Source organism: Musa acuminata, chromosome BXJ1-5, assembly GCF_036884655.1.
Source record: "Musa acuminata AAA Group cultivar baxijiao chromosome BXJ1-5, Cavendish_Baxijiao_AAA, whole genome shotgun sequence".
Lineage (NCBI taxonomy): Eukaryota > Viridiplantae > Streptophyta > Magnoliopsida > Zingiberales > Musaceae > Musa > Musa acuminata.
The window spans coordinates 7953572-7968653 of NC_088331.1; the positions used below are offsets into that span (position 1 = coordinate 7953572).

Consider the following 15082-nt stretch of genomic DNA (forward strand, 5'->3'; position numbering starts at 1 on the left):
TGGTTCACGTCCATGTTGGCCTGCATTTGTTCCTTGTGATGGGGGCGAGGGAGGTCAAGCGGAAGTGGGCGGGGAACCTGAAGCACGAATACAAGCATTCGACCTTCTTCCGCCGCCCGTACGAGAACTCATCTTCTTCTCTCTATGTGGTCAAACATTATCAGAGCATAATCTTTCTTAGGAGGAGAAAAGTGTTTGAGATCCAATTATTATTGCGCATTCATATCCCAACCCACGCAATGCTTGCGGAAGAAAACACATGCCACGGTCCTCCGCCCGCGGGTCCCGGCTGTGCCATGTGACGTCAGTCGGCGATGGGTCTTCCGTCTGCGAGCCAACGCTACGTGTTCCGACGTGGACACCCAACGAGTTGATTGGTTGCACAGAGATTCCGGGCGAGGAGTGATTTGAGCAAATCGCTCGGAAGCACGGATTCCACATGCAACGACGCTGCTGCTGTTCTGTCGCAGTCGTACGTCGCTATCAACCAATGCACAGGTCCACCACGTTGTTAACAAGCAGGTGAATCGTGTCCTTGCGTCTGTTTGGCAATTCAATCCACTCCTAGCCGCCTCTGGATAGATGCTAACACGTGTGGACACGGCAAGAATGTCGCAGGGGACGCGTTCACAGCGGGCAGTGCGAGGCATGTGCTGTAGGGCGGCGGTGTTCCCTGTTCTCCGTCGCCATCACAAGTTATACGGCCCGCAGATTCCCTCGCAACTACAGGTAGCTTTGAGCTGTCCTTCAACCCTTATATATGTACGCCGAAACCCTCTCGCCCAGGATCAGAGTGCGTTGTTTGGCGATAGAAGAAGAGATGCCGAGGACAGATGGTCGTTTCCTGCCGTCGATGTGCCCGAGAATTGGGAGCGTCGTCGCTCGGGAAGACGAGAGCGGCGGGGTCCAGGTCAAGGCCGTGGTGACCAAGAAGCAGCTGAAGCAGATGGTGGCGGCGATGGGGCAGGAGCGGAGCGCCCGTGCTGCTGGTCATCGACTGGCGGCGTCGCCGACCATGGAGCAGGTGCTGCGCTCCCTCCGCAGGCGGCACATGAAAAGAGGCGAGAAGGGTCAGTGTCGGAGCCGGTGGCGGCCGGAGCTTCAAAGCATACCGGAAGAGATTTAGGATAAGCAGCGGATCTCCTTCTGCTACCACATGATGATAGTGGCTCTGTAGCTTCGTAGCTTTGTTAGTTCTTGTGTCGGGGAGATGAAATTTTGATCGCAAATCATGCCCTGTAGTCAAAATCTCGTTAGATCTTTCCTTGCCACGTTAGAATAGAAAATTCTCGAGTTTCTTCTGGGCATTAACTTCAAATTAGAATTATTTTATAGTTAATCCTAAATTAGAGTTCTTACATAAAATCATCTCTGATTTGTAATTCTGATTTCTTGGATAGATTTTAAATGAGGGGTATTATTTGGATATTTTTTGTCAATTTAAAGATAAGGGGAGAATAATACCAGTGATACGATTTAATTAGATCATTCGATCTAAATCAACTTATTTTTTATTTTAAATTTAATTATAATTACCAAAAAAAAAAGATGACATACTCCAATTTACATATAATAAAAAATATCATCTTCCAGTTGAGAAAATGATTTTGTATTTCATTCTATTACGAAAAGCCACATTCCCAAGGACAAGAATAAGACCATTTAAGATGGAAAAGGAGGTTTATTTGAAGTTAAAATCACAAATTATTTCAAGATCAAAAAAATGTAAAAATCTTGGTTTTTTTTCTTTAAAGGATACAATCAGTGAAATCAATACATCAAAATTTTGGAATAATAAAATTCCATTAATAGGTACATCAAATATTTAAAGAAACTTATTTTCTTGTTAATCCTGAATTAGAAGATTTCTTGGTATGCATCATTTCTTAATTTCTTGGTTATCTTTCAAATGAGTACTTTATTATGTTCGAATTAATTTAGAGGTACTTGTTAAACTAATTATATTTTGAGCAACACTTTCCCTACCGATTTATGGCTGACTCACTGACCTCCGCTCGTTGTTGGAGAAGCTGTAGGGACCACAAGCCGAGGGTCGTTTTGCTGCCCTTCTTCTCTCACGTCGTCGCCTTCTCTCTCTCTCTCTCTCTCTCTCCTCTCCTCCTTTTCCTCCTCGTCCTTCCTCTCGCCTTCACCGACAACGCGGCGTCGCCGCTCAGACCAAACCATTCCCATCCGACATCAAGCATGGGCACAGTCTACCGGTAGAACAACTCGTTTCTCTTCCCTCCCTGTGAATCAATCGCGTGGCTGTTTAAGAGTGTGGGGCTGACGGTGTGCGACATCGTTGATAGGTGTGCGGGATGCGGGGCAGATCTGAATCTGAGCGCGGCGCACCTCTACCCGGCGGACGCCCACTTCGAGGCCGGCAACAAGGGCACCTTCTCCTTCTCCTGGGTGGACGACGCCCGGCTCCAGTTCGCCAAGGAGGACCGGATCAAGCCCTTCTTCGAGACCCCCAATTACTGGGGCATCCAGCGCAAACGCACCCGCCTCCTCTGCGACACGTGCGGCCACCTCCTCGGATACGTCTACGACGACGGGCCTCCCGCGATGCGCGGCCACGGCCAGTTTGGGTTCGGCCATGGCCACACCGTCCCTCGCGCCCCCAGGTACCGATTCAAGATCAAGGCCCTCAACATCTCCTACTGTTGAAATGATGATCGTCGAGAACCTATCGATGCATGATTTTGGTGATTTAGATCAGGAATTGGTTACTCGGGTGCTCGAGTGTGCGCTTCGGGTGTCCATCGGATACAGACGGGTAATGCTCACGGCAAAAGGCCGTCCGTCGTCTCCTGTTTGCCTTTTATTTCTAGGTTTGGTTTATCTTTTTGTTATCATTATTATAATTCATGGGAAAAAAAAAGAAGAAAAGGCAGACATTACGTTGCATAAAATATCTTCTTCTTCCTCCTTCGAATTCTGTTCTCTGTGGCTATCTCTTCTTATTTCTAGAGATGTTTCTCATGTATGTCGTTTCTTATAGTAAATTTCCATTATTCTTAGATTATGTTTATAATTAATTATCTTCAGGCTATAGATAATGGTCTTCCTTTTCTTTTAATTTTTCTCCTGTTGTCTATAAATTTTTAATTTTATCGAATTATCACATACTTAGTTAGTTCTACCTAAGTGCATTATGAGTGTCCGTCCACAAATATCAACCTGTCCCGGAACCTCTCATGGTCTCTTAGGATCTACAGAAAAAAAAAAAAAAAAACGAATTAAAAAAAATATTTCACTCGGATCCACAAGTAAACATTTTAGAAAACACTTCATAACGAATGCAAATTATAAGCAACTTCAGACTTTAAACTTCAAAAACTTTAAACGGTCATACAATATCTATTATAAATTGAAAGAAAATAAGATTAACTTACTACCGATCCTTTATTGTAAAAACATGAACAAACCAAAAAATACAAACATACATAATTATTACATCGAATATCTCATTTATAATTTTGTCCGTGATGGAATGGTAAATAAAATCTTAACACTTACAACTTCAATGTGTACCTGATTTGGTATATCCATATTTGTTTTATTAACTGAGGTTGATTTGGTATATCCATATTTGTTTTATTAACTGAGGTTTTTATGGATCTCTTGGTGGATGATTAGTTCCAAGTGCACAATAAACTGCATTACGAAGGGAGCTGCGTTGACTGAGTCCAGTAGACGGTCTGAGAAACCTAACCGAATAAAACCCTCAATTATGTGATATTAAAACTAATTAACAAATGTAATAATCAGTCTCATTTAAACATTAAATTATGTTGATTGCAATATTCGACATGTTATCAAATAATTAATTCAATCTGCTTAAGTATTTAACGAAATAAATCAGCATGCCATATCAATTCAATCTACTTAAAAATAACGATAAAATATCATAAAATCCATCTAACATGATTTCATGTTTATTTTCAAAATCTGAAAATAAATAAAATCTCAAACTAAACACAACATTTAATCTAAGCATATAAAGAAACATAAATTAAATTAAAATTTTTAATTTTTTAGGAAAGATAATAAAACAAGAATCCTTATTTTTCTTATCGTGTAAGGCTCAACGAAGAAGAAGAGTCGTTTTATATATAACTTCCCATCACTAAGAGATAAGAAAAAAAATAATATGTATATATGTATTGTTATGATGTTATTTATATATTTTGGGAGAAAACCAGTATCATCACGAATTTACGAGTATTATATTATTGCTGATACGAGGAAGTACTTATCGGAGTTGAGTTGTGTTACAACTCATGCCCAGAGGCGAATCCAACTCTGGTTTTCTTATTAGAATACATTTACAAAAGCTGGGATTAGTATTAGATGAAATAATTAGGACTATGAGGATTACCTTTGTAACGAAGACAACCTTAGTGGAGATCTATATTTCACAGCCTTGCTCTTTTCTATTTCATTTTTTATTTACTCCCTACTTTCCAAACTGATAACCCAAAATACTCAAATTGGTAATGATAGAAGACAAATTACCAGTGAAATGATCAAAATATATGCAGAACTAAGTTATGCTTAGAAAATGGTTAAAACATGTAAGAGTTTTTTATAGTGGTGGACTTGGAGAATAAATTGTGGCTTCTTTTTTTTTTTGCTTCTTTCTTCTTATTTTCTAAAGAATATATCATTAGATTTTTATGGAGAGATTATATGCAAAAATAAATAAAAAAATTACAGGTATGAAAGGACTCGTCATGGTTCTAAAATTTTCAGCTAAAGAACCAAAAGAGTGAAGGGATAGAAATAGTGGCCTTTACATAACGAGTGAAGTTATTGAGAATGGTCATCTTAAGTCACTCTAAAGTGTTAATTCAAAATATCTTATTTGTATATGATATGTTTATTCAAAATGAAAACATATATAAAGTGTTTGATGCATTCTAAAAAATCATATTTATATAAGATATCCACCTAAGTTAAGATAAGAAAGTAATTTAATTATTTTAAATAATAATAATAATAATGATTGAGATCCCAAATAATAATATTAATTAATTTATAATCATTACCAATAGTAAAGACCAACCAACGATTACTTTTTTTTTTTCTTCTTCTAAACTTAGTAAACGAATACTCGAAGAATTTTAACACTTAATACATAATAATTTGACGATCAAAGAGGCTTTGTCTAATAAATCTTTACTATAATCTTTTATAGAAAATAAGATATGAAATACTAATATCCACTACCATCGAAAAAAAAATATTTCATCATCAAAATTTCAAATACAATTTTAGACTCGTATTATGGAAATAGGAGGCTTTATCATAAACAAAAAATCGTGTCGATTAGATCTCGGATAATATTATTGGTTGGTATATAATCTCGATCGAATAGCACTGCAATATGCCATCAAGAAGAAGAACCGGTCGGGGTATGGGGTTGACCGGTCATGCAAAATAGCATGGGTCGGAATATAGTAGCCAAACCGTGTCCAAATTGAATCAAATGGTGGAACCGGACGCCGACGCGAGGCATACTCCTCCCGGCGCGGTCATAGGTAATAAACCAAACGCCGACTCCACGCCCTCCGCATTCCTGCGATCCTCCTCCCCTTCCCTGGCGGATAAGATCATCTCTGCCCGATCTCTCTCTCTCGCTCGCTCTCACAGGCGCTCTCGTCCCGCAAAATTAGGGTTAGGGTTTCGGCCCCGCCTTCCCTTCTCTTTCCCCGTCCTATGAGGCGAATCGCTCCTTCCCATTGACCTCCGCTTCGAGTTCATCATCGATGGCGACCGCCGCGCCCCCGCCCTACCCCGACGATCCCGCCGCCGCGTGGTACGGGAGCATACAGTACCTCCTCAACATCTCCGCCGCTGGCGCCGCCTCTTGCCTCCTCCTCTTCCTTCTCGTCAAGCTTCGGTCTGACCACCGCCGCTCCCCCGGCCTCTCTGCCCTAGCCTCCAAGCTCCTCGCCGTCTACCACGCCACCACCGCCCAGATCGCCCTCCATTGCGGCGCCGATGCTGCTCAATTCCTGCTCATCGAGCGCGCTAGCTTCGCCATCCTCCTCGCTGTCGCTCTCGTTGCCCTCTGCGCCGGGCTGCCACTCAATCTCTGGGCCGGATCGGCGCCCCTCGCTGATCAGTTTGCTCGCACCACCATCTCCCACATCCGGCCAGGCTCGCCGCTGCTCTGGCTCCCCTTCCTTCTTGCGGCAATCGTGGTCGCCATTGCCCACGTTGGGATCTCTCGGATGGAAGATGACCTCAGGATCACTCGATTCCGTGACGGGAACCGGCACCCTAGCGACCCCAATTCGGGATCGGTCTCGATGTTCACCGTCATGGTGCAGGGGATCCCCAAAAGCCTAGCTGCCAATAAAGCCCAGCTGGAGGAGTACTTTCAGCACCGCTATCCAGGGAAGGTCTACCGGGTGATCGTGCCTTTCGATTTGTGCACCCTGGAATATCTTGCTGCGAAGTGGACGAAGGTCCAGAATGAGATCTCTTCCTTGGAAGCTCGTATTGCAACCCCAAGCCTGTCCGATGATGACCTATACGGTAGCCAGCTTAATCAGCATCAACTATGGAGGAGAGCCAAAGAGGCGTGGGCAATGATTGTTGTAAAGTTGGGCCTTACAAAGGAAGAGAGGCTGAAGAAATTGCACGATCTGAGGTCGGTGTTGCAAACCAAACTGTTAGATTACAAGGAAGGGCGGGCACCGGGTGCTGGAATTGCATTCATTGTTTTTAAGGATGTTTACACCACCAACAAGGCTGTGAGGGATTTAAGAACCGAGAGAAAGAGGAGACCTACTGGGCAGTTCTTCCCTGTGATGGAACTCCAACTCGGACGGAACCGATGGAGGGTAGAGAGGGCCCCGCCTGCGGTCGATATATATTGGAATCATTTGGGTTTGAGCAAGGTTTCACTGAGAATGCGTAAGATAGCTGTGAATGGTTGCCTTCTTTTGATGCTTCTCTTCTGCAGTTCACCTCTTGCAGTGATTAATGCAATGAAGAGTGCTGCAAGGATTATCAATGCTGAGGCTGTGGACAATGCTCAGTTGTGGTTAACTTGGTTTGAAGGCTCGAGCTGGCTTGGGGCTGTTATCCTTCAGTTCTTGCCTAATGTCCTTATATTTGTGAGCATGTACATAATAATACCATCTGCCCTGTCCTACCTTTCCAAGTTTGAATGCCATCTTACTGTTTCTAGGGAGCAAAGAGCTGCATTGCTTAAAATGGTTTGCTTCTTTTTGGTAAATCTCATTCTTCTGCGTGCAATGGTTGAGTCGTCTCTGGAGGGTGCAATACTTGGTATGGGGAAATGTTACTTGGATGGAGAAGATTGCAGGCGTATCGAGCAGTACATGAGTGCATCATTCCTTACAAGGTCATGCCTCTCCTCTCTCGCTTTTCTGATTACAAGCACTTTTCTGGGGATATCCTTTGATCTCTTGGCTCCAGTACCCTGGATAAAGAACATACTGAAGAAATTTCGGAAAAATGACATGGTTCAGCTAGTTCCTGAGGAAAATGATGGCTACCCACTTGAAGAGAATGGCCAAGAAAACTATCTAAGGATGCCTCTTGTGTCAGAGAGAGAGGACACTTATGGTTCAAATGGGGTTGAAGAACATGATCTTTCTGTGTACCCTGTGAATAGGAGCTTCCATGTCCCAAAGCAGACATTTGACTTTGCACAGTACTATGCTTTCAACCTGACAATCTTTGCGCTGACCATGATCTATTCTTTGTTTGCCCCGCTTGTGGTCCCTGTTGGTGCTGTCTACTTTGGTTACCGCTATGTGGTGGACAAGTACAACTTCTTGTTTGTGTACAGAGCTCGAGGCTTTCCAGCTGGTAATGATGGGAAGCTGATGGACAGGGTATTGTGCATTATGCATTTCTGTGTGGTCTTGTTTCTTCTGTCGATGTTACTATTCTTCACAGTTCAGGGGGACTCTACAAAGCTGCAGGCTATTTTCATTCTTGGGTTGTTATTGTGCTATAAAATGCTCCCTTCCAGAATTGATGGATTTCAACCATCTTTATTAGAAGGAATGCAGAACATCGATAGCTTTGTAGATGGGCAAACTGACTATGAGGTTTTCTCAAACCTTGAATTTAATTGGAATGTATATCAATCTTGATAGATTCTGAAATTTCATACCAGCTTGTGATTATTCAAATCGTGATTGTTATCTTCTTCTTTTTTTTTCTTTTATTGGTTTAGCAATCTTTCACACTATCAGCATTTAAATACTTTATAGGTCTGTAAATTTGCGAAAAAATTGTCATTTCCTTATTGAACTCTAAATATGATCCGAAGTTCTACAAGTGCACATTATGCAACTCACCAAACTTATATTTTGTTTGTGACTCACCTGGTGGTTTCATGACTTTGTGACATTTCATCTTTCTCGGCAATGAGGTCGATGGACTATCTTTTAATTTAATTCTGTAAGTAGGATCTTTTTGGCTTCTCAAAGTAGACAATTTTGTTGTGAACTACTCACTATCATTCTCATGAAGTTTGCACTCAATATGATCTCTTCTGCTTTCCATTTGTGATTCCTCATATGCATATTAATCTGGTTGCTGAAATATGAATCACAAAGCACACTTTATTCAATAAGAGTTGCAATGTGTTTACAGTATTTCTTACGAACTTATAACTTCCTCTTCATCTCTTGCTTCTTTTTCTCATTATGTTACATGCAAATGGTGCAAATTCAATTATTAATATTGTCTATATGCAAAGATACAAGTAAATACAGGATTGTGCAAAGCTTGCATTTCTTATTCCTACATTTTTCTTTGTATAAAGCCGCATGTGGCTTATTCCAAACAAAATCAGCACTCAATTGTTTATTGTTCAGTGGTTGGTTTCAACATGTAGCTGCATCCTTGGTGGCTTAAAAACACTTGGTTTAATGCTGCATGCTTGGTTGATTGCACTAGCATGGTTGTACCTGTGGTTGGACTCCAAAACTTCCCTCTTGTTTTCCCATCAAACAGTGAAACAATAATCAAGTTGTACTGGTAAATTTGGTCCTGTCCTACCAGTTAAATGTACCAGGGTGTTTAAATTTTGTGGTATTTGCAGCGATAGCAGTGAGTCTCCTCACAATTGTAGTGTTAAATCTTTTAAGGCGGCTTGATCTTGTTGGAATTAGAACCACTTGTTTGCTGAGGTTATGTGCTGGCATTTAAAACTTGGGGATCCGTAAGCAGAAAAGTTCCTTCCAACTGCTAGAGTTAGTAGGTAAAGCTTTTAAGTTGTGCTTACTGTGTTTTAGCATGGTGTTTTCAAAGATCAGTTATTACTTGGACCTAATTTTCTTGGTCTTGTTATTTTACTTTCTGGTTTGCTGTCTCAGTTACTAATGGACCTGAGAAGGTGACAAGGAAGCTGCCAGAATTGTAGATTCAATCACCGTAAATACGAGGACAAAACAATCTGTCATGAAGGCAAACTGGAGATAGAAAAAGAAAATGTCAATTGCAGATTCCATGTTCCAACCACCTGATTCACTGTATGGTGTTTCTGAATCTTTATTATTATCGTTATTTTTATTCTGCAAATAGTCCTTCAACTTAAGGATGTAAATCGATAAATCATGTCGTATTTACAGGTTGACAAGTTGTTTTGCCCCCAAGGACAGTCATGAAAAGTGCATTTGTGTTGCTTGTGAGATAGTGTCGGGAAGATGTGGCTTATAATGGTGACATATCTGGATCGAATTGAACCACGATACTGTATACTTTATCCATCTTCTGATAATTAAAGCTCTGAAACTGCTTTCAGAATTTTCAGCCATTACTAAACCTTTAGTCTCACGATGTACTCACTACACTGGAACAATAAGCCGATGCTGCGTGTGCATTTGCAGAAATTGAGTTTGCTTGTAGGCCTGATTGGTTTTCTTTCTTTGACATCACTTCTATTACATAATCCAACTTTACATTGATTTGATATGTGATGATTGTAATTTTGAAAACCATGTATCTCACGCCTAGATTGTTATATGTTGACACAACAGTAAGTTGCTCCATTACACATTACATGATCATCATCGATTAGAAGTTGTAGAAAAGCTTTTCAGTAATATTTTATGATGTTTTGCTTTACGTGTACAAAGGGTTTCTCTCAATTTATTTATGCATCGAAAAGGAATTGTTTTAGCTAGGCCAGGAGAAGGCTGGGCCTGGACCGGGCTAAACCGGGTTCTTTTTTATGGTGCAGGGTTACTATATACCAAGTTGGGCCGGCCTGGGCCTGGACTGTCCATTCTTTCACATCACCAGGACACACCATAAAGACCGCACCTCTTCGGCTGCTGTCTCGTTTGCTTCTGCCACGCTTCAGAACCGTTGTCATGTGGCGTTCAGAGCAAGGCAACCACCATGGAAGCACTAACAACAGGGTGGCGTCCTCCTCCTCTTCCTCCTCATCGTCATCAAGATCCTCACCTTCGTCGACCACCTCCAGTCTCCTCCCACAGGCACCAAAGAGGAGGACCATGGAGGAGGTTTGGAAGGACATCGGCCTCCGCAGCCTCCACCACCAGGAGAGGCTCCTCACACCTCTGAACCACCAGCGCCACTCTCCCACCGCCTCACCCTCCTTCAGGGCCATCATCCTTCAGGACTTCCTTGCAGGGCCCTTGAATAGGCCTCATGCCGCCGCCAAGAACTTGCCGCTGCCGCCCTCCACCATGCCCCCTACCGCCCTCAGCTTGAGCCCTCGTCTGGAAATCCAACTCATGGGGTCCGATGCCCATGGCAACTCCAACTCCAGCTCCAACGGCTGCCGCGCCTCCTTCATCTCCCCTGCTTTCTCCGACAACATGGTCCGCCCGCCCTCGCCCATCGGCCTCTTCTCCTTCTGCTCCAAGGAGGCGATGTCGGAGGACCCCGCTGCTTGCGGCGACCTCCGGCACAAGCGCATGATCAAGAACCGGGAGTCCGCTGCCCGATCGCGCGCCAGGAAACAGGCATCTCCACCAATCCTTCTCTCCGTTTGCTTAAAATGTCTTGGCTGCTGGCTTCTCACTGTACCACGAGCTTTCCAACTTGATCACAGGCTTATATCAATGAACTGGAGCTGGAGGTTGCTCGACTGTTGGAGGAGCAATCCAGGCTACAGAAAGAACTCGAGGAGGTGATACAAATATAAATATTATATATATATATATATATATATATATATATATATATATATATATATATATATATATATATATATATATATATATATATACATTGTATCAATCGTTTCAGGTCAGTTCTGTCATTCTCGTGTGGAGGGAATACGGTAAGATTTATGTTCTCTTTTGCTGGTTTCGTGGGCAGCTACGTCTGGCAATGGCTGGCAAGCATTCCAAAAGGAACACACTCCGGAGGAGCTCAACTGCACCATTTTGAGAAAGGAGAACAACATCGCACCGCATGCAGGCTATAGCGGAGATCCTCGAACGACTCATGGAGCTCCCCTCTCTCTTATCTCTTCCCTGCCCCCCTTCTTCTGCACAAAATTCAATGATGTTGTATCAAAGGCTAGAGAATGGTGTGCAGAAATGGTATACGTATACCTCCTGTAGGGAACCCCACTCTTTTCTTCACAGTGTACATTAGTATACTCCGTATGCATCGCTGCCTTTGTAAACAGTGTAAACATCTATATGAGGATGGGAATGATAAAAGAAAGCGTCATGGTGCGAGATGATTGATTCGTACGCAACGGATGGCACCGGTCTAGGGTTTGGGTAAGCCGCTCCAGTTTCAGCGGGGAGGAGAGGGGTGACTGTCCGATGCCCGGACAAAAGCCCACGACAGTGCATGCACCGATGGGACGTCACCTCCATCGTGGGACTGTTAAAGGCCATCATCATCAACCGACGTGGGTCCTGCCTTTGTCCTTGGATTCCCCTCCATTGGCTACTTCCACCGTCCACCGGTGTGAAACGATGGACGTCGTTCCCGGTTTCGCAACTTGGATGTCCTCCGACTACAGCGATGACGTTGCAATGATTTTAATGAATTCCTGTTTATTAGAAAAACTAAATTTTAAATGATGATATTATATTATCGTATGTAATAAATATATTAATTAATTTAATAGATAAAAAATTTTGATCACTCGTTCAACCTCATCGTGGTAGGTTCGTCGTATTTGTCAAGATCAAGTGTCAAATGAAAGCCAATAAATATTATATTCTCCATATGCATGTGGATATTTATTATTATCTAATTATACATTTATATCCATCCATCTGTAATATGATTTGTTTAACCACAATACATGTGGGGGGTCATCAAGCCACCACTTGTATTCCTTCCTTTACCCGTCTTCTCGCCATGGGGCAGGTTCTCTGTGAACCTTTATGGTCTCACTTAGACTGCCAACTACCCAAAGTGGGGAGGGAGCCATCTGCAATCTTAGATTCCACTGACTTAAAGGGGGAGACCCGTCCTATCGAAACTACGTGTCGACTGTTGAGAGCTTCCAATGATACATGCTCCTTAAAGTTTGTTGATGATTTATGATCACGATGGGAGTAAGTTTAAGGTGCTGTGCGACAACAGATAATATTATACTATTGATGCACGGATATTTCACACCGATAGTATGATGATGATGAAGATGATACTTAAAGCCGTAAGATGACATAAATCGCATTGTCACATCAACAATAGATTACGAAAAGAATATTTTCTTATTAGTCTGAATACTATGAAATATTCCTTAATCATATACACCTATAAAAACATTCGGGGTGATAGAAAATAAGATTTCTCTAACTATACGAGGAAATCTCTCTATTGAAAATCCTCTATTCTGTTGAGGGAAATCTTTTCTCCTAATTTGTATAAATAGGAGAGGGAACATGTTAATGTATTGAAACATTTTCATTTATTCAATAAAACTTCTTCAATAATTATTTTTATCTTCTATTCTTTTCTTCACGAGGACGAGCTAAAACTATATGCATGTTGTTGTTAGAAGCCAGGAATATGGAAGGAAGAGAACCAAATCACCAGCTCCTCGGTGAGCTGCTGCGGCTGTGCCGCCATGCTCATGGATTTCACGTCGACGGATCGGCGGCAAAGAGGGCAACTCCGGTTGCACGAGCTCAGCCAAGTACCGATGCATTCTCGGTGGAACAAATGGCCACACGGCAGTTGCCGCGTCACGTACTCGTCTTCCTCCAACCTCGACAAGCAAACGCAGCATTCCTCGGCTGCCAACTCTTGCTTCGTCCTCGTTGCTAACTCCATGGCTCGCGACACAAAAGCAACGTAGTCCATGTGAGCTCGCGGAGAAGGTAAAGCTCGGTAGAGGTGCTTTTAAGGAACAGATGCATGTCTCCTCGGCACCAAAGAGAACATTTGCGGTGTGTTGGGGAGTCACCCTCTTCGGGTTTCTTCGTCCTAACGTTTATGTTAGGATTACACGGCGGCGGGTAAGCTTTACTTCAATCAAAAGGAAGAGTTAGATTTTGTTTTAATTATTTTTATTTTACTGTTAATAATCGAAAATTTATTTAAAAGATAAATAGTAAAGACGAAACTTGACTTAAACAATCAAAGTTCCTACTAATTATGTTAGCTGATCTGATACATCATTACTAAATAATATTTTAGATATGATATTTCAAACTCCAACGTTCAATGTTCAAGGGATGATGAAATTGGATAAGCTAAATTTTATGAATAAAAAAATCTATTATTTATTAATCAAGATAATTCAAACTCGAGTATAATATAATTAGATCATACCATATCTACTCCCATAATGTTATGTTAGTATAATCTTGTAGTATCATGCAAGTAAACTATCGTACAAGCTTGGAATTGCACAAGCATAGTACAACAGAAACATTTCATCGAGACTAAGATGGACACCTTTTCTTGTTCAGAGAGAACAGTCACACGACAACGGATTTTAGATCGTAAGAAATCCATAGCTCATCAAAATCTCGCACATAATTGTCCACCCGACACTCATACTAGGAAACATGTGATCATCCGATTCTAATTAATTGTCGTTATCCAAAAGACAAAATCGCAGGCTAATAATTATACATGGTAGTTAGTTATCTTTAATGTTTCGATATTTTAAAAAATTATATTCACATTCATATAGTTAAGTTACGAAAGTGAAACATCTATGTTCGTTTATCCTATTAGTTTTATAAAAAAATATATATAAAAACAAATGATAAAAGATAATTTTAATGTTCGATAGGACTCGATGATAACAAATGGTGACGTCGTCCCCAACTCAGATGCTCTAAATCCCTTACGTCAACCTCCCTTCATCTGTCGCCGTAGTCATCATTACAACTAGTGTAGTCTATGTCGACGCCTATCAACTAATCACCAAATCTCTTGTCGCAACTAACGACTCCTGAGCATTTCATCATGTTTGGCCTCATAGCCAATAGTGAGGACCTTATTGTCGTGAAAGCCGCTAGCCATAGCAGGGGCTAGCTCATTAAAATTGGTTGCATCTGAGGGTACCGAGTGCCGGCGTGGAGTCTACCAGTTGCGACGGCGACTATGGCAATGGATGGAGAGCAACCAACATCGGGGATTTGGAGCACCGATGCAACCGTCGACCCCCGACATATATATATATATATATATATATATATATATATATATATATATATATATATATATATATATATATATATATATAATTTTTTTTTTTAACCATATGTAATTAGCTCCGAAATCACAAACGCAATAGGAAAAGACATGCATGCATCGGATTGGATACAGATAACACAACCAAGCGTCACAGATGTATGAGCTGCAGGTGCAGTGGACAAACGAGTCTCGTTGCTGCTGCTGCTGCCAGAGTTGATAGTGAGTCGGACGAAACGCAAAGCCGACGCTTCCTTCTCCACCATGACATGCGATGATCACGACGCATCAACTGATGCAGATGTAGCAGAATCTTCCATCCCACAGTAATCATCGTGTCAATGGCAGGCAGACGAACACACAAAGGATAGCTTCACCCTTAAGAAGAGATCATCTACGTAATGTCAATAAAGTCGAAATGGAACTTAGG

The 15082-nt window shown here is 41.8% G+C and overlaps 3 protein-coding genes across 5 annotated transcripts; all 3 read left to right on the top strand.

Annotated features, from left to right (window-relative positions):
- The first annotated feature begins 573 nt into the window (after nt 1–573).
- On the top strand, nt 574–3026 carry LOC135673526 (uncharacterized). Its single transcript, XM_065182565.1, has 2 exons — nt 574–2222; nt 2313–3026. The coding sequence occupies exons 1-2, from the start codon at nt 1993–1995 to the stop codon at nt 2671–2673; spliced, it is 591 nt and encodes a 196-aa protein (XP_065038637.1). The 5' UTR covers nt 574–1992; the 3' UTR covers nt 2674–3026.
- A 2391-nt stretch (nt 3027–5417) lies between these two features.
- Nucleotides 5418–9817, top strand: LOC135673527 (CSC1-like protein At4g35870). 3 transcript variants are annotated; one of them, XR_010513390.1, is made up of 3 exons: nt 5418–8102; nt 9104–9533; nt 9633–9817. XR_010513390.1 is itself a non-coding variant. In XM_065182566.1 (1 exon), the coding sequence occupies exon 1, from the start codon at nt 5778–5780 to the stop codon at nt 8145–8147; it is 2370 nt and encodes a 789-aa protein (XP_065038638.1). In that variant the 5' UTR covers nt 5418–5777; the 3' UTR covers nt 8148–8186. The 3 variants fall into 3 exon arrangements, 1 of the variants encoding a protein (XP_065038638.1); XR_010513389.1 differs by having other exon boundaries at nt 9378–9533; XM_065182566.1 differs by lacking the exons at nt 9104–9533; nt 9633–9817 and having other exon boundaries at nt 5418–8186.
- A 559-nt stretch (nt 9818–10376) lies between these two features.
- LOC135675215 (bZIP transcription factor 27-like) lies at nt 10377–11165 on the top strand. The gene has a single exon (XM_065185491.1). The coding sequence runs from the start codon at nt 10377–10379 to the stop codon at nt 11163–11165; it is 789 nt and encodes a 262-aa protein (XP_065041563.1).
- The last annotated feature ends 3917 nt before the right edge of the window (nt 11166–15082 follow it).

Bases quoted from the DNA above. Each gene is read 5' to 3' on its own strand.
- LOC135675215 (XM_065185491.1), top strand. From the start codon at position 10,377: ATGTGGCGTTCAGAGCAAGGCAACCACCATGGAAGCACTAACAACAGG.
- LOC135673527 (XM_065182566.1), top strand. From the start codon at position 5,778: ATGGCGACCGCCGCGCCCCCGCCCTACCCCGACGATCCCGCCGCCGCG.
- LOC135673526 (XM_065182565.1), top strand. From the start codon at position 1,993: ATGGCTGACTCACTGACCTCCGCTCGTTGTTGGAGAAGCTGTAGGGAC. The intron at 2,223-2,312 runs GTAGAACAACTC...CATCGTTGATAG, and splicing joins AGCATGGGCACAGTCTACCG to GTGTGCGGGATGCGGGGCAG.